Source organism: Xiphias gladius, chromosome 1, assembly GCF_016859285.1.
Source record: "Xiphias gladius isolate SHS-SW01 ecotype Sanya breed wild chromosome 1, ASM1685928v1, whole genome shotgun sequence".
Taxonomy (NCBI): domain Eukaryota; kingdom Metazoa; phylum Chordata; class Actinopteri; order Istiophoriformes; family Xiphiidae; genus Xiphias; species Xiphias gladius.
In genome coordinates, this window is record NC_053400.1 from 18,339,978 (window position 1) to 18,366,678 (window position 26,701).

General features: G+C 39.8%; 2 protein-coding genes across 8 annotated transcripts in view; both read left to right on the forward strand.

The window, feature by feature from the left end:
• Nucleotides 1–17,325, forward strand: part of tcf12 (transcription factor 12) — an 81,536-nt gene extending 64,211 nt beyond the window's left edge. For 2 of the 6 annotated variants that reach the window (XM_040126146.1, XM_040126167.1), the window contains 8 exons: nucleotides 1,768–1,912; nucleotides 6,061–6,134; nucleotides 9,038–9,229; nucleotides 12,354–12,453; nucleotides 12,560–12,722; nucleotides 13,194–13,423; nucleotides 13,675–13,829; nucleotides 14,467–17,325. In XM_040126146.1, the coding sequence (XP_039982080.1) occupies nucleotides 1,768–1,912; nucleotides 6,061–6,134; nucleotides 9,038–9,229; nucleotides 12,354–12,453; nucleotides 12,560–12,722; nucleotides 13,194–13,423; nucleotides 13,675–13,817 (1,047 nt within the window). In that variant the 3' untranslated portion in view covers nucleotides 13,818–13,829; nucleotides 14,467–17,325. The other 4 variants (XM_040126175.1, XM_040126138.1, XR_005707387.1 and 1 more) reach the window with 4 other exon arrangements.
• Nucleotides 17,326–21,559: 4,234 nt separating this feature from the next.
• Nucleotides 21,560–26,701, forward strand: part of cgnl1 (cingulin-like 1) — a 32,358-nt gene continuing 27,216 nt past the window's right edge. The window contains exons 1-3 of one of the 2 annotated variants that reach the window (XM_040121152.1): nucleotides 21,560–21,925; nucleotides 22,408–22,463; nucleotides 24,869–26,618. In XM_040121152.1, the coding sequence (XP_039977086.1) occupies nucleotides 24,921–26,618 (1,698 nt within the window). In that variant the 5' untranslated portion in view covers nucleotides 21,560–21,925; nucleotides 22,408–22,463; nucleotides 24,869–24,920. The remainder of the gene's footprint in view (nucleotides 21,926–22,407; nucleotides 22,464–24,868; nucleotides 26,619–26,701) is intronic. The other variant, XM_040121074.1, reaches the window with a different exon arrangement.

The following is a 26,701-nucleotide window of genomic DNA, read 5'->3' on the forward strand; positions in this document are numbered from 1 at the left end:
TTACTGGTTTCTGACACAGTGGTGACCACACTCTTAATTCTCCTTAGTTTTTGACTGAATTGCGTGTCTGAGAGTAAAGATGCTGAGCAGAGAGAAACACAGAGTGTAGAAAAGCATAAATAGTCGTTCCTCCCTTTAGACAAGGGCCAATCCCTTCTCCTCCACACTCAGTGACACACTTCAATGAAACCTCTATCCCGATAGTCCAAGTTGATTGAAAACTAAAGCTCAGAGATCAAGATTGAATAAGGAGATTATTAATAATGAGTGCATTCTATCATCCCTACAGAAGTCAAATGGTTTCCTGCAAGCTCAATTTGATCTTAACTTGGAGGAGAAATCTCTGAGGATCTGCTGTTTTTTTCTCTGCTAATTAGTCAGGATCCACCCGTAATACCCTGAGTTCTCTGAGACATGTTCCATTATGGCACAATATCCTCTTATTAAAGGGAAAAAAAAATCAGGGACGTGTTTGTGCTTTAATCCAGCATTTGTTTAAACAAATAAAATCCCAGCGGAAGTTCTGAAGACGTAATGTCCTTGTTCCCTTGTGATTGACATGTCATCCTAAAACTCAGTGACCCTCAATGTAACCTAGCAGAGGATGCACTGATACAATGAAGTTAGTGTGATTAACATAGCAATAAAGCTGAAGTAACTTCTGCTCAGTTTGTGGCATCATACAGAAAACCAAGGCCCTAGTTATGGTCCCCTCTAAACTAGAAACTTTCCAAACTAGAAAGTTTAGAAAAATTCCAAAATAAACAAAATTCGAACAATCGATAGATTTTGATATATAACAGTTTACGATCCAATCTGGTTCAGGCTGTCAAGCGGCCCTTGAGATTTGCTGTTGTTGGCTTAACCGGGTTTCCAGGTTGGGCGTCTGCATTTTCTCAAAGCCACAGTGGAATAACAACTGGAGAGGCTTGCACAGGGACCGTCTTTATACATGTGAAAAACAAACTTTGCTCCTGTAAAACTGCAAGTTTCTACAAGTTTCTGTATAACAAGTGCAACACTGACCTGTCAGCTGTAGATCATATTCAGAGTACTGACCTTAATTCAACTTGTCATGCCCATTTAATCACTGAAATTATTTGTAATATATCAGTGTAGTTCTATCTGGCGTAAAATTTTTGAAAACTGATCTGGCATTTACTTCTTTGATTTCACTTATTTCTACACTCAGTTGGTGTGGGAAAAAGTTGACATACAGTTCCAACGGAAGTTTAGGACTGATCTGGGTTACATGTGCAATAATAATTTTTAAACATTTTTCAAATTTAAACTGAGTGTTGACCTGAATAAAGATGAGTATTACATTTAAAACAAGTAAATAAAAGTTCCGTTTTTAAAAGTTAAGATTCAAATGCCCTGATTAGGTAACATTAATTCAAACACAGCTGGGCTGTGTCTCTTGGTGTTAATCTTCACTCACTGACTTCCAGAAGTGGATACAGCTCAAGACACAAGCACAAGACATCAAAGTGAATATTGTTTGTGATTCATTTTGTTAAGGCTGTGCTCTGAGCACAGATGACTGACAACGTCTCATAAGTATGCACTGAGTGTTTTTATGGCTTCCCTGGCAGTAAATTTCCCGTAATTGATGATGCAGTTTTGGCTTGAAGAAAAAAAAAAAAGAATATGAATAAACAGCAACCAGTGATATATATTTTATCTTTATTTAGGGCTGCTGATGGTGCATTAATGATGACTCTTACTTCTCTCTCTCTCTCTCTCTCTTCCTCTCTGCCTCCACAGATTTACTCACCTGACCACACTAGCAGTAGTTTTCCATCCAACCCGTCGACACCAGTGGGTTCGCCTTCACCTCTGACAGCCACAGCGGGCGCTGCCTCAGCAGGAACCGTGGTGACTGCTGCCGGCACCCCGTCTGGAAGGCCAGGTAGAGCACCGGTCTTTGGATTTTAATCTCATGCACTCCTCCTGTACACTTAGATACCGGCTGTGGAATAAAAAATATACTTCTCTGAAACTGCTTTATAAAGAAGTTTTCACAGGCTAAAAGCCAGTGACAGACACAAATCAGACTGTGCTAGAATTAGGCCTTGACCTGGAAGAGCCAAGCTAATTAGGAGGCTTTCATGAATATGACTTTAAGTTATTTAATTACTTTAACTATATGCTGCATTAGTTCAGTTAATTAAAGCCTAAGCGTGGGAAAGTGTGAAAAGTTTCCCTAAAACTTAATTTAATACCCCTTTTATCTTTAAAGTACTTCTAAGCATTCGGTACTCATCCCCATGTTTAATCTATGCCAGGGCAGTTAATGCTATTTTACATTAATCCATTCTAAAAGAAAGCTTAGTTTATTCTGGGATAAGGCAGCCAATCCATGGAAACAACAGCTATGACTGTATTTGAAATCATACAAAAAAATCTTTTTTTATTAAATGTGTTTTTCTGTGACCACAAACAACAAATATTAATCTCAAGCAAAGAGAAGAGATTCTGTGTACCAGATTTAGCTGCTAGCTGCTTCCTATCTGCAGTTCCTGAGCGAACAAAGTGATGTGAATTGTACTAAAGGCATGAAATCAGTTTTGCAATTTAACTCTGATTTTAACAATACACCTGCACCTTAAGCCAGTAGCGAACTTGCTGGTCCAGTGTCCAGAACATGGGCTTTATTTTAATAGCTGAGAGAGCTGCTCCATCTTGACTCGTGGTGACATCTCTTACTGGATTTGGCTCTCCACTTTTTAGGAAGCTCATTGTTCATGTTCATAAATTTAGATCTAGCCGACCAGTACCAAGACAAGTTTTGGCTTAGACTTTTATTTGAAGTGTTGCAAATGAAGATTTATTGACAAGCCCTGGAATGACAGTGTAAATGAAAAAAGACTGGGGATGTGGCTTTGAGGATTTGAAAATCTTGTAATGAAAGTGTTTGAAGTGGGTCTTGAATTAATCTATTGTAAAAAGCTTTTCATATTTTCCTCCTTTGCAAAACTGTTATCCAAGTTTTTGTGATTTATAACAGTGTCTTATGGCACACTACTTTGTAATAAGACACAATTTTGGGGTGTAGATTTTATGTTAACCCTGTTCGTCCAGACGCGCTTGGCAGTTTGTGTTTTTTTGCCAGGTTGGTTTTTGAAAATGGATAGACAATCCTCTCTCTGAATCTCTTCCGTCTTCAAACCCATACAGCCGAGAGAACACCTGAAGGAGATTCCTGCTTTCAATATACTGGGTGTTTAAGTAGAGTAAAAAGAGATGTGTATTAGAAGAATATGTGTTGTCAGACGTGTTGACAGAGGCAAGAGAGTAATGGAAAGTGAATGAGGGGAGACAGTAAGGGAAAGCCCAGTGTGTTGTTTTAGTGGGCAGTTGTGTCATGTGTGGTAATGGAGTGGCGACAGCTGTCTCTATGTATGCCCCCCTCATCCTCAGCTGTTGCCCTGCCCCATGGACAGCTGTTCCCTCCAACACACACACACAGGCCAGGCTGCAAAAGGCCTTGTGTATCTGCCAGTTGGTGAAGGAGGGTGGCTGTGACTCAGCTGATGAGGAGTAGTATGACGGCCTCACATAGGGAGATCCCCCTCTTGACCTATTTACAGTACAGCATGACACACCTTGCAGCATGGCATTTATAGACTTTTCTATAATGTAACATGTTCAGAAATTGAAAACACACGCTATTAAATTTGACTGGAAAAAGAAACATTTAAATATAAAAGTTCAGTGTTTAGTTTTTTTAATGGAATTCATATTATATAGAATAAATAAACTACAATACCACAAAATAAATATGTCTGGAATTGTAGGAAGTTGATATTGTTTAAATAATTATTCGCCTTTATTATGCTTATAGAGTTAGACAAAGAACTATACTTTGAAATTGGCACAAAATTTGGCTCGCTGTTGATGTTAGACACAAAATCCATTCATCATTAGGATTACACCAATATACAGCACATTACTCAAGACTGGTTTGTTCAATTAGCCCTCTCTGGTGCACGCTGGGACCAGAGCCCCAGGCTAATTTTTCATAGCCACCAGCCAGCAGAGACTCGTGTGGAGTATCTGTCTCACTCACCTGGGAGAAAGCTGAGGCAGAACAGAGACTTTTTCATTTCCTCTTTCAAAGTCTCTTTTAATAGTCTGTTAATTAAAGTCTGCTTCTTCCAAGGCTGTGTGTGTGTGTGTGTGTGTGTGTGTGTGTGTGTGTGTGTGTGTGTGTGTGTGTGTGTGTGTGTGTGTGTGTGTGTGTGTGTGTGTGTGTAAAGAAACTTGATAACTCAGTTATTGAAGACCACAGAGGTTTAGTGAGACAATTCATTGGAGTGAATCGATTGAAAAAGTTATTTTACAGTTTCCTGAGCTTGGGGGAGCTTTGATTTGCGTGTTTGTCAAAAATATGCATCAGTTGTCTTGATCTCTCTCGCTTTCTCTCTGTCACTGTAGTTTGCTTTTTTAAAAACATGCTGTTGCAATCGGTGGTTCAGTGTGTATTTGATCTGACCACATAGGCCTTGATTCGTAAAAACAAACACTGAAAAATTAGTGGTAAAAATATTGCATGAGTCTCCTCACAGATGAGAGTCTGAATGCCATTCTGCACTTCGTAGCTTTTAAATAACCTATTAAATTAAGAATGAATAAAATCCGATCCCAGTCAGCATTGCCCAGGCCCCTCTGCTATAAATGATTCTCCTCATCCTTGCCTGCATTTTTCATTGCCTTGCTATTATAAGAAGTAGAGAACGGTACCCAAAATGAGATTTTAGAATCACACTAAATGATAGATAACCAAAACAAAGTCTCCATTGGTAGATTGTGCTACAGTGGACTCTATTTACGAGGATGTAGGCTTCGTTTGGCATCCTTCCACCATGATGGACACCAGAAGAGCACCGAGAGCTCTGAGCTGGAAAAGCCCACAGACATCCTTTCCCGTTATAACCTGGAAAGGTTCATTATTGTCAAAGCCCATTAAGGTTATTTGATTGTATAATGCATTGCCTCCTGTTGCACATGGCAGGCAGGTTACTTGGATGAGTGTGCTTCAGAAAGAGGAAAGAAAGAAAATGTTGTACTAGAGCTGGATATATGATGAGCAGATGTGGATTCCTTTTCCTTTGCTCTAACTTACACCAGATCTAATCAGCTTGATTTGCTTTCCTCTACTGGCCTGTAGATTAACTTTTTTTGGCTCAAATAAAAGTATAAAATCCACTGGGAACTTCTTCCAGCCAAAGGTAAATTGCAATCTATAGTACAGAGTATCTTAAATTTCTCTTTATATAGATTATGTGTTTAAATTGCATGATTTTTAATTTAGAATAAAAATAGGTAAATTGCCGAAGTAGCTTTGGTTTTATGGGACGTATGAGTTTAAATAAAGCACTGGTACTCAAATGTTTCCAGATGTGAATCCTGTAAAATACTGTACTGGCTGTACTGCCACCACATCACCAGTCAAATTGGAGTTTGACTGACAAAAATACTAATGAGGAAGATAACTCAGCAATGCTAGTGAATGTAGTGGAAGAGTAAGAACTTAATTGAACCCAGGTGCTTGGCGTATTGCCTTCATCAAAAACCCTGATTAAAGCCAAATAACACTTCATTTTTGATCACTCTGACGCATTTCTGGAGACTCAAAGTTTCCAGGAAAAAGCAAGTTTGAAGGAAAACTAGTGTTAAAAATCAGATTTGTTAGTGTTCATATTGTTCTCCAACCTCTCATATCTATGCTTATTAACGTGCAGATGCAGCGTACATTTCAGAATGGAAGTGGGCTTTAGATGAACTCTCCGCTGGCTCATGTGTCAGGATGCAGTCCAGCCATCAGGAAGTGATGCAGTTGAGCCCTAAAAGATAAAAATATCTCATACAGAGCAACAAGAGACCAGAAAATCAGGATGTCAGTGTGCGATGACTGCATGTTATTGTGTGTGTCAGTTAGCTTTCGTGTTGGTGTACCCAGTCAGGCAGGATACAGCTATTAGCCATGCTGATATGTAACTGAATCAGAGGACTTCTAATGTTGACTTCCACTACATCCCTTTTGTCTCTTGTCAGGTACCAACCAGTGGCCCCGTGCTAGTGGACAGACCCCCTCCTCTCCAAATTATGAGAACTCCCTTCACTCGCTGGTAAGTTCCCTGTCCGCCTCTGTCTTCAAGTTAGCGCGGGATATGATGGATGCTCACTTTAGATACTTTATCCATGAAGGGCTGAGCTAGCATTACAGGGAGATTCTTGTCTGACAAATGTTTTGCCGAAGAAAGTGGGGGTAGACGGATAACCAAACTGAACAATACCTGTCCCTTGGGGCTTGCCATCTGTCCTCTACTCCGTGGGCCAGGATGGGGGATGACAGTTGGGGGATGGGTTTAGTTAAGGGGGCTGGTGTGGGGGTGGCAGCTGTTTGCTGAACCACTTCTTCAGGATTCCTTTGCTGTCATGCGACTAGAGCTACAGATCAACTTTCATCTAGCCTGCTACCTGATGCATGTATTTACAACCTCTGCCGGGAGGTTGTTGTTTTTTTTTTTTAATAAGTAAGAATGTTTAATCATAGAGCAGTTATAACAGATGTACAAACAGCTTTTCACGATGAATAATAATGTAGCAGTAAAGATAGATTATGTAAAACAGTACAGAATTGTCAAAAAACTTTAAACATGTTTGTTTAAAGTTTTTTACCACCAAGATCTAAGGCTCGGAAAGTATAAGGCTTGGAAAATACATTTTTTGTAATGTTTTTTAAAAGTATTTTCTTATTGACATTATCGTACATTTGAGTTATTTACCCACATATTTGTTTGCCACTGTCAAAAGCTACTTGCTGTGTGGTCTGCCGCTGGTTTGCAGAACGGCCTTGAAGCCATGCTGTAGGCTTCTTGTGATTTTTAAAAAAAATTAATTAAGAGAGCGTGCAGAGACATGCTGCTGCAAAATCCACATTTATTGTTTAAAATTGCTCAAAGTCTGGATCCTGACTTTATAAGACCACGTTCAGTCCAGCTGCATGTGAAAATGTTTCCTCCCACTCCGCCACCAGATTTGTTTTGTCTCTTCGTGGCCATCAAAATTAAATGACGGCACAACTGCAGGTAACAATCAAAGTGAATAGTGTCAAATGACATGAAAATTAGCTGCTGATAAGAGCAATGTGAAAACAACCGCAGTGAATATGCTTTTTAACATGATGTATAAGGTTAATGCAGCACTAGAGTATGTCAATTTTATATTATTATATGTTAAATATTATATGGGTTACTTTTGAAAACTGGAGACTTCTGTGTTGTGGGAGGGAAGGCAGACCTGCAGTACGGATAGTAGCTTCTGAAAGTGTCAGATACATTGGTAGGTTTAGACTTTTCAGTGGTTAAATTACAAAACGTAAAGGGGTGACCACTTTGTCCAGCCTGATATCATCTCGCAAGCTGTTTGACAAACTATGGGCCGTGCCCCTGATTTTGGATCTGGACAGCATGACTAATGGTTTTCATTTTCAAATATTTATTCAAATAAAAAAGGAAGTTTATGAGTGTTTCTTTTGAATATTAAAAATATGTGAAAATTGGATTTAAAAAAATCATTAATAAAAAACCGTGCACAATGATGTAAAAACTGAACCAGACAAAAACACTGACCCTTAATAATACTCAAACTCAGTGCCAAAGAATTCCAGAGCCATTTCGGTTAATAAGTGGTTCAAAATTACTTCTACTACTGATTTCATATTCCCAGGATTTGTTCGAGAGTGCATTGAAATAAAAGCATTGATCACATTTCCTTGGGAGTTGAATCAAAACCATTTGGGAGGTTGGAAAAGCCCTGTTAAGTCTAGCAAAGTGATGAACAACAGTGTTAACAAGCTAGTTGAGGATTAGACTGAAGACAAAATGACTGAACTTGTTAGTGGATTGTGCCACTGAAAGTAATTCATATTAGAGTAAGACTTCTGTGATATGAAAATTAGCCGATCATAATACTCCACAAATCTTTCTTGTAAAGTGGCCAGTTTCTTCAAATTGCTCAGATTTACTGAAAAAGCACAGCTTAATTTAATGAATATAACCATGCAAAGTAATAATATGCAGTATATTTATATCAATCCACGGTGAAATTGGATATTGGAGAACGCAGGTTTACCGACGCTGACATTTATTCCAACAGAGAAATAACAAAACACAAAGCTTGGAAGCAAGTGGTGTAAATAAACGTTTGAGCACTGTAGTAAATGTAAAATTGAAGATGGGACCACTAATGTAGTAGGGGTTGTTAAATGTGCAAAGAACAAAACACTTTTATCCATAAAAAAGTGAATGGTCAGAAGCTGTGTGCCTCCTTCCAAATCCCACCCTTCTTGTCTGTGTGTCTTTACAAAAACAATCTCTATCCACAGAGTGTTTCTAGTATTTATAGATACTGATCTTTTTTCATAATCCTGTCTTATTCTTATTTGACTTTGCCAGAAAAACAGAGTTCATCAGCAGTTACATGAGCATCTCCAGGATGCCATGTCTTTCTTAAAGGATGTCTGCGAGGTACTCTTCAGATAGAGCCTTTACTCATTACGTGTTCCATACATCTTTGCATTCCTCATTTTGATTTCTCTCACAAGCTCGACTTGCAGTCCACATTCCTCACAGTGAAATGCAGTTTCATTTTTATTGCCTTTGTTGCCATATTGTCCTGTTGTGTTGTCTTTTTAGCTATTCCAGCTTGCAGTAATCAGCTTAGGTGCAGTTAGATTCTAAATTAATTGCTGAAGCACTCCAAGTGACTATTGTGCATCTGTCTATTATTCAGTTGAAATAAATGATGTTGACTTTTACAACTCAAGCTGAAATGGCTCAATTGATCTTGCATTTGAATTGCCTTCTTTATCTTATGTTTCAGATGTTTTTCTTTTCAAGTCCACACCATACAATCAGTGTTTTCAATTTTGGTCTCTAATGTGCTTATACTAAGCTGCTCTGTCCTTCTTTTCCTCTCTTCTCCCTCTCCCTAACCCTTCGCTCCTCAATCCCTCTGGTCCTCCCAGTCTCGAATGGAGGATCGTCTGGACAGATTGGATGATGCAATCCTTGTTCTGAGGAACCATGCAGTGGGCTCCACCGCCAGTCTGCCCAGCGACATACAAAGTCTGCTGGGACAGGCACAAAATGGGCCAATAGCAGCCATTGGAGCAAACTTCCCTGCCTCTGCACTGGTTCCAAGTCGGACAGCAGCGATGGTATGAGAACTTCACATAAGTATTTAGATCTTAAGTCCTCTGTGTGTTTAGGATGCTGCATAAAGTTTGGGATTCTGTATGTTATTTTTCAAACTTCACAACAGATGAAGCCTCGCCCATCTGTTTGGATCGGGTCCGCTGCCGTGTGTAAAAACTAGACATTTTCCACACATGAACAGTTGAATTTATCCTGACATATTTTTCGTAAGTGTAATGGCTGGCCGAAGGCTCACCCTCCTCCTGAGAGCTGCTGTATACACAAGGGTGAAAGAGAAATGAGAAAAACAGGCGTAACGGAGCAAAGTTGTGCTTTGGTGTAGGAAGTGTTTGTGTGTTGCTATCCTTTTAGAGTTTAAGTCAAAGCCTCTTGAGATACTGGGGAATGCAGGTCTCAGTATAAATCATGATGTGTTCACCCATCCTCCATCTGAGGTATTTCATTTTAAAGAGCCAAGAGATTTGAACACATCTGCAGTGGAAATTAAAATGGGGCGGCTTGTCCAACTGTAATCCGGAGGTGTTTGGAAATGATTTGGGTCACATACAATAAAAAAACAGTAAAAACCAAAAAAAAAAAACAATGCTGATTCAGTATCATTATTGGGTAGAAGCTCAGATTTATACCAGAATGATACTGGAATCAATATGTAATATGTTTTATGATTTTAATTTTTTTGTTGTTGTTGTTTTTTTCATCGTCTGATGAAAATGATCTTCTCCCATGATTAACATTAAATTAGATATTAACTACAGACCTGAGATCCATCTGGTTTTCTACAACTTCAGCTGTAATATTTTATGTTTTTTACCAGATAAAAACACTGCCAAATTTATTTTAAATGATTTTTAATCTAACAAAAATGATGAAATGATGAAGTTTTTTTATTTAAATGAATATCAATGACAAACAGTACAAAAAACATTTTATTTGTACTGTTTAGGGCTACAACTAATATTTATTTTCATTATCAATTAATTGCTTAAAAAATCTAAAATTTCAGAAAATTTGTGAAAATGCTTGTTACAATTACCTAAAGCCTATGATGATGTCTTCATATTGCTTGATTTGTCCAGCCAAGAAAACCCAAAAATATTCAGTTCGCTGCAAATCATCACCATCAACAAGCTGGAACTAGAGAATGTTTGGCATTTTTGCTTGTAAAGTGACTTAAACGATTAATCAGCTGTCAAAGTAGCTGCCGATCATTATTCTGATGACTGTTCTGTCAACTAATTGATTAATCGAGTAGTACTGTAACATCTGTACTGTTAACCCAATCGCAGACATCCAGCTGACGTAAAACACACACATGCATGCAACTTATACCCACAGGCAGATGCACATTAAATAAAGATATTTTTTTCTGATGCCAAGTTGATTTTTTAGTGCAATAAAAAGTAAGAATTACAAAAAAGATTTATGTCATGTTTTGATTTAGACCGACATTTTAGTGTTTTTTCTTCAGCAAAAAGATTTCACAGTGTCTTGTTGGCACGCTCGTCAAAGCTGCGCTGTACTTTGATCCTACTTCTTGTCAGGATTTTTTTATGTCCGTCTCTGGTCTGCGATCTCAGATCTCCTTTGCCCGCATTAATTTATTATAAAAGCAGATAAAGGTTTCAGTTTGTTTTAAGGCAGTGTGTTTTCTGTCTCTGGTTGTTTTCACTTCGATGCTGGTGCTGTTGGATCTTTCAGAGTAGCTTGTTTTGTCCCCTAACAAGAGTTTTTCTGTGGTTGTCAGAAGAGCTCAGTTTGATGTATTTGTTACAGAGAGCTGGGTTGTGGCAGTGATGTTGACCGACTGCGACTGTGAGATAGAACATACTGTGTCTGCACTAACACAGTACTTCCTGTGTGAGACGAGGTCTCCTCAGACAGGGCTCACCAGCCTTGGCATGGCACAGCCACAGGCTTTTTACTCCGGCTGACACCCCACCCTCTACCCCCTTCCTCCCCTTTTCATCACTTCTTTTTAACAACCCAGGAAATCTGAATCGTTGGAAACGTGTGTCTGAACCCGTGGCCTCCACCCAAATAGAGGTCCTCAGCTGTATGGTAATCAGGCCCAGCCATGAAAATGGCAGCGTTCTTTTCTTGCCAGAGCCCCGGCTTCCCTCCTCCTCCTTCAGACAAAGAGTTGTTTGGACACCTGTTGAGAGCACAGCAAAGATTAGCGTAGCGCTGAAGAAGGGGAGGGTCACGGGGTGGCAGGGTTAACAGAGGCCAACAGTGACCAAGGATCACATTCCATAAGAAAAGGGGGAGATACCCTCCACCCTCAGTGACGATTTCCCTGCCTTTTCCCTGGTTCTGAGAAGGGAAATCAAATAGCTTGAGAACATGTGGTAAACCTCAGGAAGGAGGGACTTTGTGGCAAAACATGGTGGGAGTCAACCATTTTTATGTTATGAATGTGGTCAGACTGTGGAATAGGTTTAGCTTGACATATTTTAAAACAGAACACAGAAGGATTTGTCTCATTTTAGATGTAATCAACCGACGTGTTCTCAGTTGTGGTTACAGAGAGCTAAGACTGAGAATGTCACAGCAGTGAGCAGTGAAATATAATCTAACATGAACAGGGACAAATAAAGAGTTTTTTTCATAATGTGTCGTACTATAGTTCTTTTTTTTTTTTTATTCTTACACAGGTGTCTTTTATTTGCTTTTATTTTGCGTTTTCCACCCTTTGTTTTTCATCCTACAAAATACTGTACTGCTGTAAGCAAATCGCTGAATCACCCCCCAGTGCTGAGAATGATAGATCTGAATGACTTATTAGACCCTGAACTGTCACTCGAATAGTTAAATCTTTCATTATATACAAACTGGAAATAGCATCCAATCTGAATTTGGTAAAATTTCTAAAGCTATTAGTTGGCATTCAATATTGATTGTACAATTGTTTAGTTTTTTTTAATCATCACCTGTGTGGATGGACTGCAGCACACTGATGGCTACCTGCCATGGTTTTGTTTTTTTTTCTGTTTAGAACAATCAGATCTAGCATTTTAGGCTGTAAACAAGCGCTCTTCTCTTGTTCAAAAGAACTGTTTTATGTACTGTCTCCAGAGAGTGTCTGCTTCCTTTCTTCAGATGTCCTTCCTGTCTGTGTTGTAGCAGGGTGGTGCCCACGCTGACGACGCTGCCAGCCATGGAGGCCTGCCCAGTGCCGGCTCCACATCCAGCACAGAACTCAACAACCAAGTGGAAACATTCAGAGGTCTGGTGCACCCCGCAGCCTTATTGTATGGCTGACACAACGTGAATTGGGCACGGATCAGTTTATATATTATGTCTTACCTCTGGGTTTACGTTGTCTTCAACAGGTCTTACTTCAGCCCTGGCTGGCCAGGTGGCTACCACCCTGGAGCTGAAGGTAGAGAAACAGGACAAGGACGAGATGCATGATAGCCTTTCTGCGGATGACAAGTCCGATGACGAGAGCGATAGAAGGGATATGAAGACACCAAGACCAGGCACACGCACGAGGTACGAAGATGTCGCTACACGAACACGTATAATATTTTCCAAAAGTGAAATAATTTAGAGGTTAACTGATGTTTGGTTGAGTGAGCTTGGTTGAGCTTGAGTGAGAAACAAAATGATTTTAATTGAAAATTGTTTAAACCAGAACAAACCATGAAAGTTGATCCTGTGATTCTTGTTTAGCAATTTACTCTGATGTTTTCTAAAGATGTAACACTGCAGAAAGTGAGGATACGGCCTGAGCAGTAGCCTGTCAATGACCTTAATCTGTGCAGATAGCACATTACATCATTTTGAGCAATTTTTCACTGTAAGTTTTTCACTATTATTTTTCTTATACATATTTTACTTTCAGTCAGAGAGAGAAGTGAAGACTTCTATGCTCCTTAGTTTCAACTTACATTTGGTTTTCGTCGTGTGCATTTAATTGTGAAACAGATCTGACTGCAGGTGGATTTCTTCTCTCTCCCACAGTATCACAGAAGACGAGGAGCTGAATCCAGAGCAGAAGGCTGAACGTGAGCGCGAAAGGAGGATGGCTAACAACGCCCGTGAACGCCTGAGGGTGCGAGACATCAACGAAGCTTTCAAGGAGCTGGGTCGCATGTGCCAGCTGCACTTGAAAAGCGAGAAGCCTCAGACTAAACTGCTCATCCTCCATCAGGCTGTGGCCGTCATACTTAGCTTGGAGCAGCAAGTCAGAGGTCAGTGTCCAGCTAATGAAAGCTTTATCCCAGTGTTGAAATGTCAACATTACGTCACATCAAATCGATATTCATCCTTCAAAAACGCCTAAAGGTTTCACATAATATTCCTGCAGTTGGTAATTTCATTTTAGAGTTGCATCCTCCCCCTAAAAAAAATTAAAACAGGACAAGGCTCCCACTATTTTTGTTCCAAGAAATGCGAGTAGAAGTGGTACAAAAGTTTGACTCCTGTCTCTCTGAACCTACAGAGCGGAATTTGAACCCTAAAGCGGCCTGTCTTAAGAGAAGGGAGGAGGAAAAAGTGTCTGGGGGTTCTGGTGAAGCCCAACAAGGCCACACAGGAGTCCATCCAGGCCTGACTGACACATCCAACCCCATGGGCCACCTCTGAGTAAGCAGACAGGTACTGTCACCTCCTGCATCTAACCATTATTTCCAATATTGATTAATCTAAGGATTTAATGTCTCAAACAGTTAATTAATCAGTCATCTTAGGATCTCAGGCAGGCAAAGTTAGTATCTTCTGTTGTCTTTTCTTAAAACTCATTTTTATCTTTTGGCTTTCCCTTAATCGATGGAATTTGTTGTAATTGTTTTAAGTTTTTTTAGCTCATTATGTTTTGGATTTTATTTACTTCTTTAGTCCTTGTTTTACTGTAAACCATTGTTCTATCATTCTTCTCCATCTCCTTCTTCTTCTTATTATTATTATTTTTATTATCATTATTACTATCCATCACAATTCCTAAATTCTTCACATCTTCACATTTTAGAAGCTAGAACTACGTAATGTTTGGCATTGTTGCACGATAAATGACTTTAGTGAATAATCAATTAGTTTCTGATTAATTGTTATGTTGATCGACCAATGCAATGAAGAGAATTTTCGATAAATATGTGAAACAATAGCAGTAGCAATTTTTAATTATTAATTTGTTATAATTCTGAGCCTAAAATATAGATGTAATTTATTTTGTACCTTGTGTGATTATTGATGTTCACCTCTGATCGGTGTATTTCTCACCACCCCCTCTCTCCAGATCAAAGTGATCCAGATCATCTCTGTCCCGTTTTGAGTCGGTGACCTTGCTTCCCAGTGACAGACAGGACTTACAGTTTGTGACACCAATTGGAGGAGACAGACCACTTGAAGTAAAACTACGAGACTAACACAATCCAATCCTAAGATTGAAGAAGAGCCAAGCACCCAGCTCCCTGTGACCAGTTTCCATCTGCAAATTTCTCCCCACAAAGAAAAATCTTCAGCACATATCAATGTCTGCAAGAAGTGTGTTGCTTCTGAACAATCAGAGACTTCGCAATCTCCTCAAACCGTATGTGGAAATTGCCTCGTGCCTAAACTGAATTGACGAATGCATTGTAACAGCAATTGTTTTTGTTTGTCTGTTTCTTTTTTTTTTTCCTATTTATTATGTTATTGAGCTATAAAGTGTATGTCTAAAGGGAAAGTTAAGCAAATTCAAAAAAAGTATGCGGCTTTTCAGTTGATCTATAGTTTGCCAGTGTCACCATTAAAACTGAGCACTCCACCCTTCTACATCTTTGGCGAGTCTGAGATGAGGGGAAAATATTTGGGCACTGAGAAGATTGAGATTAATTTATTGGCCAGTCTAGAGTGATATTTATACCCAACTGAAAATGATCATTAGCTGTTAGAACTGAAAGACTAAAGCGCCCCTTTAAAAAAAAAGAAAAAAAAAAAAAAAAAAAGAGCATATATTATTTATATTTATATTTTATTCATTATGCCACTGGCCACATCTGTAACCAAAACTGCCTGTGTTTGTTTCTGCGTAGTTTAGATCAGTTTCTGTGCTACTGAACAGTGGAATAATAGGCCCGACTAAAATAGCATCAACAATATTGTCTACATAGGTGACAAACGAGAGGCAAACTCTAGTTTTACTGAAAGCTCAGATTTAGTTGTATTCTTTTTTCCTCGGTAGTAAGCAGTGAAAATACAGAGAGCAATCTATTTGCAAACCTTAGCATTCCCTGCATATTTTTAGTGTCTTAACTAAAGGAAATGTAGACTTCACTGCCCTTCGGTTCCTTTGCCATATAGTGTTAAATGTAAGCAGTGACATATTTTTGCAGATTCTTTTCTTTGTTTAGCCTCCTGACAGTTACACACTCCTGGCTTCAGCACAGAAGTGGCTTGTTTTTTTTTGTCATTTTTCCGCCACCAGCTAATTAGAGATTGCTCAATGCAGAAGTAGTTAAAAATATAAAAAAACGACGACCACACTTTCTCCTGGCCTGATGAAGATACTACTTTTTCCGTTTTCTTTCTATTAGTAACTCAAGACATTAAATTTCAAAAACAGTTACTCTGAGTAAAATTTAGTTATGCTTATTTGTGTTGTAACGGGTCCTCTCTTTAAGCTTCCAGCATTATAATGTCCAGTTCCAGCAGAGAGAACTTCTAAGTTATTTTTCAATAATGTTTTAATCCAAGCCGTGATATACTCAATACAGTAAACCAGACTAGATATTTCATGGATTTTGTTGAATAGTGTAGCACAATAATTAACAAAAAGTTAAGAGGATTTTTTTTTTTTTTTCAATTTTTCAAGACATTGGTCATGGCTTTATTTTGTTTTTCCCTATCAGTGTGCATGCTTTAGGTTTCTCCTTTTATTAAGTCTTTGGTCTTAAGATTTGCTTTATATTCCATTTATTTCTTTGTATATTGTCTTCTATCATTATCTACATCCTTAAACAAGGCTGCCACATTCAGAATGAGTATTCTGTTCAAAAAGGGACTTAAATTAGAATAACGGATGCCACGCCAAGAGTTTACATTAAACGTTTATGATTTAACAACTTTGTTTTAGTGAAAAAAACTAAACAGTTTTTGTGTATTCTCTGACTGAATGTTGCCTTGTTCTTCATTTCAGTATTCACAAGCTTGTATTCATGTTGGCAGACTTTGATTGAGGGTCTAATGTATGTCACTTCCTGTTCTCTTTCCTTCATTTTTTTAAAATTTCCTGTTCTTCCTATATTTCGTTGCTCCTCTGTTTGCCAAGTTAGACTTTGCTGTATTCCCAGATGCTTTCCCTTGTATAATATATGAAAAAAAAAGAAAATCAAAAGGAAAAAAAAAAACATTTGGCTTATTTTTCACTGTAGTTAGTCTTTTATACAATAATACTGTAAGAATATTTCTTGAATTCTAAATATTACTCTTTCTAGATTTTTGAAAGCTAAAGTTTTGAGTAAAAAGTTTCTTACTTTATTTTACTATATTAGATAGTAAAATGTACGGTTATTTACCATAACCTGTCCATTATTACAAGAAATTTAAAATGACATCTCAAGAACATAGCTGAATTGTTGCTCGTAGTCTAGTACTTAAAAAGGCTTCGTATGAGCTCCAGATTCCTACAAGTGCGACCTCCATCTTCTCCTTCAGTTTCCATTGTTGATTGATAAAAGATTTGTTCTTGTGTCAAATGAAAAGGTAATGTCGATGCACATCAAAAAAACAGCAGCAACGAGAATTTGAATTTTCTGTCTTTTTCAACAGAAAAACACAATGTATATAACATTTATGTTGCAATAAATGTGCCATCTTTTTTTAAACTTGTGGTATGTGCATTTATTTCTCTCACTGAGCAAACATGTTTGTTTTTTTCTCTGTTTCTTCTCCATATTTACATTTTCTCCTCTCCATAAAGTTTTATTTTATGAAAAGGTACAGGAAGGATGAAATAGGGTGAGCTCGGAAACACGGGAGTTAATATGGATTTATTCTTTGTTTTTGTTTTTGTTTTTTAAAAGACAATTCTACAGTGGATTTAGGCCAAATGAGTGTTTTATAGAATGTAACTCATTTTTCAAAATATTGCCAGTGGACCATTGTAGTCTGTATGAAAGTACAATGAATATATGTTTCTATTTTTAATAAAGTGTGATAGCAGCGTACTCTACAAGTGCTGTGGTCCTACTTTTTTTTTACATTTAGAATCATGCATGATGAAGAAAAAGAACTAGAGACAGGTCCTGTATGAAAGCTATTTCAGCAAAAAGGAAATGCATCAATATTTAACAACAGGAGAAATGAAAATTGATATTTAAGAACACGTATTTTTGTATATATTAGTTCAATGTTGATTTATATCTTAATAATAACATGTAATTGTTTAAGTTTTTTTTTTTTACTAAGTGTCAATTTCAGGATATTTACAGTATTTTTTACAATTTGTTTTAACATGCATTGTATCAATGCAGAAGCAAAAAACATAAAAGAAATGAAGTTGATGCAGCCATTATGAAAAGTACAAACCGAGACTGTAGTTTCTAATAAATGTTTTGGCTGGTAGCAGCTTTCTGTAGACTGCCACACTCAAGCTGCTAATGAATCCCAAAAGTGTTGTGAAAATGCTGCTCCAAACCTGGAGGACTGTAAATCTCAGACCTTGTACATCTGCACAAAATTATCCTCTTGCAGATGCGAGCATCAGAGTACTCATCACATCCTGAGAGGTCTGATCCCGGTTCAGTTTTCTGACAGAGGTGACACTCAGAGGAAAACTGCTGACTGCTGCTCTGTCTGTGGTGAGCTCAGTCATTCAGCGTAAATCGTGACTGTCATCTTTCAATATCCCCTGCAGGGAGAAACAGACGAGATGTGATGGTGGTGGTGGGTGTGCATGTTTTCTGTAGGATCGGGTCCACCAACTCTGAAGGCTAACTTCCTGTCATGGCTCCTAGGCCAAATGACAGAAAGTCCTTGGCTCGCATCCTTGAAGCGAGAGCAAAGAGCCTTCTGCTCCCTCTGCTCCGAACAGTAAGATCCGCCGCCTCTCTGCTACTCTCAGGATGCATGCTACACTAAACTTTGCTTCATGTCTGCTCTCTGCTTTTTGTCTCAGTTTCTAATCTCACATCTTCAAGATGCAATACTTTACTGTTATTTTATTATAGTTGATGGGAGCGTGGTTTGGTGGGCTCACATAAAACAAAAACCTCAGCAGATCATATACAGTAACCAAACTGTGAAAACACACAGTAAAATCACCATAGTCATCAATAAAACCTTCATACATAAAAGAAGCCTTCCCATGGCGGATGCTATTAGCAGCACTGAGTAACTATAATTGCACTGTAACCATTGTATACATACTATTAAATTGACGAAAGCAATAACAGCACATTGATCATTTATGAGTTAAATGACAGGTTCAAATTTTTTCAAGTGTGTTTTAAATCAATACTTACATGCTCATATGTGCACTGAGATCACCATTGGTCATTTCTAAGTGACGGGAGTCAGAATCCAGAGACGCTGTTCTGTGCACAATTCTTTCTTGTGTTCTGCTGGAGCTAATATGATGCTTCAGCAGTCCACCTTAGACAACACAAGTTAGGGATCTTCCCAAGTTACAGTCTTGTTAGAACCAAATCCCTTCTTTGCTGAGCTGTGGCAGAGGCTTGGTATCACAAAGAAGGAATTTTCAACAATTTCATTCTTTAAAAAAAAAAAAAAGAACTCATTTTGGGAAATACCCACTTGATTTCTCAAATTTGTCAGACTGAGGAAGCCTCATATTGGCTTCAGCTGAACTTTTTTCCCCCCCACTATCATCAATATTCAGTAAAGCAACAGACACATCACTTATAATGAAATTGCTTCAAGAAGGGAATCTTTTTGCGGCCAGTATGGAAAGGAGGAACAGTTAAAGCAACCAACATGCTCTCAGTACCAGACCGATGAAAACTGTGTCATTCCTTCCCATGATATGGAAAACATTTTTAGCTGTCTTAAAAGGAAAAGTCTTTGCTGAGCTTTTTTTGGTACTATTTTAGTGTTGACCTTCCACTTAAAAGAAGAGGAAATTGTTACACCCACAAATTAGTAATTCTCCACCTGTTGAATTACTCTTGATGTTTATGACCAGAGTCAGATGGCCACTACGACTCTTAATGTCCACTACTACGTCCTTTATTTTGGAAGCTCCCGAGTTGTTGACGGCACAACAGTCCACTACTGTAAGCAATCAGACCTTCTATTGTGGTATCAGCAGCAAACTTATACAACTTAACAGCCATTTGCTCACCACATTATTTTCAGTCGTAGCTTTTACCCGCCTCACTGGTACAGAGATTTTTTTTTCAGCATGTTTCTTCTAGAAAAAAAACAACAAAAAAAAAACAGGAAAGATTGAACCAAGCAAGCTAAATACGAGCATCTGTGACATCTCTGGTACATGTCAGTTTCCTTGTAATCTTTCTCGCTGTATAATGAGGATGAGACTGAGCTGTGTACTGAGCATGCCCAGAGGTCCCAGCTGTGGCACGTCGGCGGAGAACAGAGCTCTCATTGTGTGCTGCTGTAACCCAACACAGTAGCACAGAGCTCAGATTAAAGGCTGTGGTGCTGCACGGTCTCTCTGCGGACACAAATATAAACAGTGGGCCACTACAAAGGCAAAGGGGCAGCTGGGCCTCCAGTTTAATGCAGTTTATGCTGTAGAGTCATAAAAGGAATTTTGAATTGATCATTTTTCGAGAATCTCAGTGTAAGTCAGTTTGAGCATTACAAAGCTGTTTTTGCAGGAACTAGAAAAATCTATAGGAAAGTGATATCGTTTAAAATATTCTTTGTGAAGGTGGAGGTACTTATGTTGAAAATAATATACAGTATAAAGTATGATAAAGTGAATGATCAGAAAAACAGAAAACTTTGTAGCCTGTAATGCCTGGAAAGGTAAACTGCATTTTGTGTGATTTTTTTCATGTTGTATGTTTCTAACATTTTGTCTACCTCTTTTTCATGTATCAAGGAACAAAATGATTAGAAACACATTAAAATTGGAGTGGAAATTATCAATAGAAAATTAATTGGCATCAATTATGATTGATTAGTTGTTTAAGTCAATTTTCAAGCCAAAAAGCCAAACAATTCACAGTTCCCTGCCTTATATTATAGTAAAATTAGTTTTTTTCGTTTTTGTTGGTCAGACAAAAAAAAAAGAAAGAAAAAAAACGGAAACATCAGTTTAAAAGGTTTGTGTGGTTTATTATGTAGAATCATACAGCTGTTTCTGTTTTTTGTGCTCCCTCAATGCATAGCATGAGTTAGAAACATACACAGCCTGTGTGTGAATATTTGTACACTACCAAATATAGACATGTAAGTGCACTCAGTTTCGCTTACATGGCTGTAATCCTACATCTGCTACCACCTGCTTCAGCCATCCGAGAGTTTGTGTCACTGCTCTGCCTCGTTTGCTTGGTCCTGCAGCTCCTCATAAAATACATGCAAACCACAGACGCTTTGCAGAAATAATATTTACTCTCCAGAGCGATGCGTCTACTGCACTGTTTGTAAACATGCATGCACCAGTACGAGCATCCTGCGAGGGTCGCATTGGGGGGGGGGGGGCAATCCCAGCTGACATTGGGACCAACAGCGCAGGTTCTCATTAACTACCCGCACTCAGGTCAGCTCGCTATCCACTAGATGACGCTCTAGGTTTTTAAAGAGGTGCAGCTGCAAATCGCATTTATGTAGAGCGCAATTAATTAACCTGAGATCGAGTTTGAGGCGAGGAAATGCGTGTCAAAGTCTCCCAGGACATTAAATAATTCATAAAACCATTAGTTTGTACAAGCAATTTATATCCATTTATGGACCTACAGTGTGTAACTTGTTATTTTAATCTTCCAGTATTGTTGAAATATTTCAGGAGGGTGTTCTGGACTTTTTTACATAGTATTTCTCCACAGTATTTGGATTACTATCTAGTGGATCCACCCATCTACATTTTTCACGTTGCAAAATTGTGACTCATACTTCAAAATGTATTAACTCGGCCATTCTTCATTTGTGATAAGGTTTTTCTGTTTTTTTTTCTTAACTTATTATGTTGGCCCAGATTCTACCTAACACCAACAATGGAGCATTACTTTGTCGGTCGGCCTATAATTTTACATTTAGTTTATTCGGTTTAGAAAACAAACGAAAAAAAAAAAAAAAAGATGTTTGTTTTTTTATAACGAGCTGAGATGAAGGACTAATTAACAGAGTGAGTGTCCGGTCCCACCCACAGCTTGTGCCCCGCTGGTTCCAGCACCCTCTCGACACCCTGCTGGGGTGAACCGAGCGCAGCCTGACCGGTCCAAACTGAGCCGAGCCATGGAGGAGTCCCGCCGAGGCTAACGTGAGGATTTATTTGATTTGTGATGTGGAATCTGTTCCTGAACCGGCGGACTGGATTTAGGTGGGTGGGCGGGTTTGTGCGCTGGATTCAGGAGGCGGAGCGGCCTGGAGGGTCGGACGTCCTTCTGCAAGTGTCCTGCTCTCTCCGTCTCTCTCTCTCTCTCTCCCTCAGAGAAAACAACACAGGACTAAACAAGTTGGCCAACTGTGGTGTGGGCACTTTACTCAACAGTTCGTCTCATTTCAAAATCCTTTAAACAAACGCTTGAAGTCTGCGATAAGTGAACAAGAGAGGAAAAACGACGCTGGTGAGTAACTAGCTAACAGTATTCGTGGTAGATGTTGAGTCTGCTGTGGGAGCGTTAACAGCCGTTAAACTCCACAAGAGAAAAAAACAAACTCAACATTTAACGTCAGAACTGTACAAGTTAGCTACGCTTTAAACTTGACTTAATGAAGTGACTCGTGGAGTTGAGCAAGTTGCGAAGCAAACCCAACATTTTTACAGTAAATCTCAGGCTGCCACCTGTTGCACTGAGCAGCGATGTAAAATGTCCAGAAACTGCGTCAACTCAAACTGCCGCTGCTTCTTCATTTCAGTTAACCTGTAACTGTTTAAGTAAGCCCTTTTTTTTCTGAGGCTCTGTGTGTAATTTTTAACCCACACACGAGTGGTGAGACTTTAGCTGTGTTTACAGTTGCTCCTGTCAGCTCACCTTACATTTACCTGACGCACCAGATCACTGAACTCCCATTCATGTTATGTAACTTTGTCATATTTTCCCACAAGGTAAATCCTCGCAGTCTTGACGGACTTTATTCACCTTTTACCTTCATTTTCTCAAGGTTCGTCCTCTGATTTGCTCTCCACTGATCTGTTGTTTTTTGTTTTTTGTTTTTTCATGTGGTCATGTGAGCCACTGCAGCTATAGACACAGTGTCAGGACTCCCTGTGACACAGAAAACTAATGAGAAGATAAACATCTGCTTTGTTAAATCTTTGCACAGTCTCCCCTGCGCTCAGATCAAAGTCAGGACATCCTGACCTGTGCTCAGCGCTGACCGCTCTGCTCCTTAACACAGGCAGCACGGCCACTGTGGACTGTGGGGCAGCTCGGCGAGGGTTTCCTCCATTTGTAGAGAAAAATACAATGAAAGGGGAGAAAGTTTCACACTTTTTTGAGCCTTTATGTGTCAGATGCGTGTGAAACTAAGGATAAAAGGTTCTATTGTCATCTTAGGCTTTAACCTGTCATCGACAGCCCACTTCCTCCTTGACAGGATGCTTTACCTTGGGTTTCCTCTTTCTTTCCTCCAGTGCAGACTACAGAGTGTGAAGCTGACTACTTCTGACTAATTGAAGCTCCAGGACCAACCAGTCAGGATAGTTGACTTGTCAAACCCAAGAGGAGATTAATTATTCTCATGTTGTGCTAGGAGTGGCTGACAAAGACAGCCTCTGTCTATAAAGTTAATACACTTTAATGAAATAAAATGTTAACCCTGGCAGAAAAACAACAGAGGTGCTACTTCATGCAGTAAATGCCATATATTTAACAAGGGTATCTGTTGTTTAGGCCATCATTTACTAACTAAATTGATCGTTAGACAAAATGCGTCAGAACGGCTTTTTTTGGAGGTTTTCTTGCAACGTCTAATATGGCTTTTCTGTTCTTGAGTGTTACCAATGGTTTACATTTATGAAGGTGTCTTTTGATTGTAGACTTCGACAATGATACGCCTACGTCCTCCAAAGTGTTCTTGACCCAGCTAGATGTTGTGAAGGGTTTTTTCTCCACCAAGGAAAGAATTCAATGCTCATCCTTTTTAGTTGTCTTCTGTAGTCTTCTAGGCCTTTTAGTGTTGCTGAGCTCATCATTTCCTTCCTTCTTTTTAATAATGTACCAAATTTTTGATTTAGCCACTCCTAAAGTTGCTGCCATCTGTCTGACAGGTTTTGTTTTGTTTTTTCAGCCTAATGATGGCCTCCGTCATATGCATTGACACCTCTTTGGACCGCATATTGAGAGTTCCCATGGATAGCTACCAAATGCAAATTCAACACTTGGAATCAACTGCAGACCTTTTATCTGCTCAATATGTCATGAAATAATGAGGGAACAGGTCACACCTGGCCATGAAACTGATTTTCAGTAAATTGTCCAATTACTTTTGAGCCTCTGAAAATGAGGGACTCTGTGTAAAAAAGGCTGTAGTTCGTAAAGGGTTAATACAATATTTTTGTTAAAATCCTTGAATTAAAGCTGAGAGTTTACACTTCAATCAGAGCTTGATGGCTTTGTCTCAAATCTATTGTGGTGGTGTACAGACAAAAAATTCCAAACGTGTCACTGTCCAAATACCTATGGTACTAACTGTATTTCATCCTAACATGATATATCCTGATTTTGCCTTTGTCCTCAGTCTTATGAGTGTCCTTCTTCCAGGCCCATCGCAGCCTGTCTTTGTATTGTAATATCAGGTAGAATGGGACACTATCAGTAAGGCAAACAGGAACCTGTTAAAAGTTCATGGTCCAGTGAAACACATGATGGCTGCGGATGGCTTTGTCTTCTCTGGCTTGGGATGAACATTTAACTGATGAACATTTAGGAGCTTACTGTAATATTTGTACACAGTTTGATATTTATTGCTTCAAATCTATCAACTTTGACAACCCAGCAATTATTATAAATATGACAAAACTGAGCCAAACAAGATTTTGTTGCTTTCTTTTCATGGCATTTCCCATGTGTGTGGGCTGCAAATTAAAATGTCATGTACAAGGGTCAACTATACCCTGTACGCACACACACACCCCGCAACTACATATCCACTCTAAACCTGATGCCCACCAAAGCTGTGTAAAGATGACAGAGCTTTCGCATTTTTTTTCAGGCCTGACTGAGTATTATCTTTCTCTCAATACCTTTCTCTTAACCTGTTTAACTTATATTCTTTGTCATGCACAGTAAACAGTCACTTTGTTATAGCACCCCTGTTAGTCACTCACCTGTAGCCTTTCTAAACAGTACGTTGTTATATTTGGTGTTAAATAGAATGCTATTAATGAATCATGTTTTTCAGCGATATTATGGGTCTGATATGTCATAGGCAACACAGGGAGCTTATTATCTCATATGGCCAGAGCATTTTAGCTAAACAGTTTGATAAAAAACAATTTTGTCAAATTTTGATCTTACTAAATAATGTAGTGTCTCATCTCTGAATGTCTAAATCTTTGCTTGCAGAGGTGGGCCACCTGATCCAGGGAGAGGGATTTATTTTCCTTCTGTATTCCTGATGGAGTCATACAGAGTGACCGACATTCCTAACAGTGGACCACAGCGGGTCTACACTCAGCCGTCCCGCCCCTCCAGGCCCCACAGTAATGGAGCTGGTACATATGGTCTCAGCATCCGCGTCCAGGGTATAGATGGACACCCCTACGTAGTTCTGAACAATCAAGACAGGGGTCCTCAGTCCTATATCGACCCTAACAGTAATGGGTACATTGACACAGAGGGCTCTTTTATTGAGAACTACCAGGAGTATGATTTCAGAGGGGGCAAGGAGGCTGGATCCAACAGCCCCTTCATGGAGTACAGGTCTCAGAAGATGATGCATTACTCTGGTCCTCAAAATGGTGTCACAGATTCACAAGGAAAGAAACCATCCACCCTTCTGAACTTTCAGAAGCACCCTGAGTTACTGCAGCCGTATGATCCAGAGACAAACTCCCTCAATCTTGAAGGTTTCCACAGCCTGCCTTCAAGGCCTCTGCCTGTCGCTGAGACTGAGAACCAACACCAGAGTCCCTCCTCCAATTCTGCTGCACCTGCATCGTCCCATCCCAGATCATCAAGCCTGGATCAGAATAAAACTCCTGCGCATCAAGAGAAGAGGCAACTTCCATCCCAGAGCCTTAGCGAGACAGCCCTTCCTAAGCTGAAGTCACAGCCTCAGTCCGTGACTCCTCAGTCAATGTCACAGCCTCAGTCCATGCCTCCAGCCAAGCTCACTCAGCCTCCGACCAGGCCACAATCCCAAATAGCTCAGCCACAGTCCAGACCTCGCCTCACCAACCTGAATCCACCTCAGTCCAAGCCATCCTCCAAAACTCAGCACCAGTCAGTGCCTCCAGCCCAGCCTCAGCCCTCTGCTGTGTCAAGTCCCACGAGTGAGCAGACCAAGACCTTCTTTAGATCCCCCAGCTCTATGAGCAGTGCCAACTCCAGCCTTGAGCGCACCCGCCGTGAGCCTGATGTCCTTCCTCTACGCAGGACTGACTCAAGTGGGCCAGTTCTTCAGTCTTCTTCCCGCTCCCGCCACTCCTCGTCATCCTCTACCTCTAAGGCTCTGGTGGATGAACAGATGGAGGCCCTGTACGCAGACTCCATCAACCGCCACGAGAACCGCCGCTACATCCCTTTCCTCCCTGGTTCAGGCAGAGACATTGACACAGGTTCCATTCCTGGCGTTGATGAGCTCATTGAGAAGTTTGACGGCAAAGATGGCAGCCACCAGCGCAGGGGCAGGGCAGGGCGCAGGAACAGGATCAATCCAGAGGACCGAAAACGCTCACGCAGCGTGGATAGTGCCCTTGGCATGCGAGATGGTTCTAGCTATGTGGATGAGTTTAGCCGCCATCGAGGCACATCAATGGAGCATGTCCTGCGGCCCTCACAGCTACGGATGCAGAAAACAGCTGGATGTCAAGACTCCTGGCTCATGACTCTAGATGGTAGGGTTGACTCCAGCGCTTCATCTCACGTCGCCAGTGCACCCGGCTCCCCCCAGAGCACCATCTCTAAAGGTGTCGGCTCCATCCAGGGGTACAAAAAGCCACAGACTTGCTCCTCTGCGTTGCCATTCAAGAGTAAAGAGAGTGAGGACAGTGGCTCTTCAGCTGTTAAAATTTCGACAGCGTCGGTGTCAACATTGCTATCGAAGCCTTCTTCCACTACAGAAAAAAAGCACAGTACAGACGCCGATGTTCAGGTAAAAAGCCAGAGATCTGTGTTGCAGCATTATGATTTGATCTTACATTTGAGATCTGAAATATCTTTGTTTTAACCTTTGTC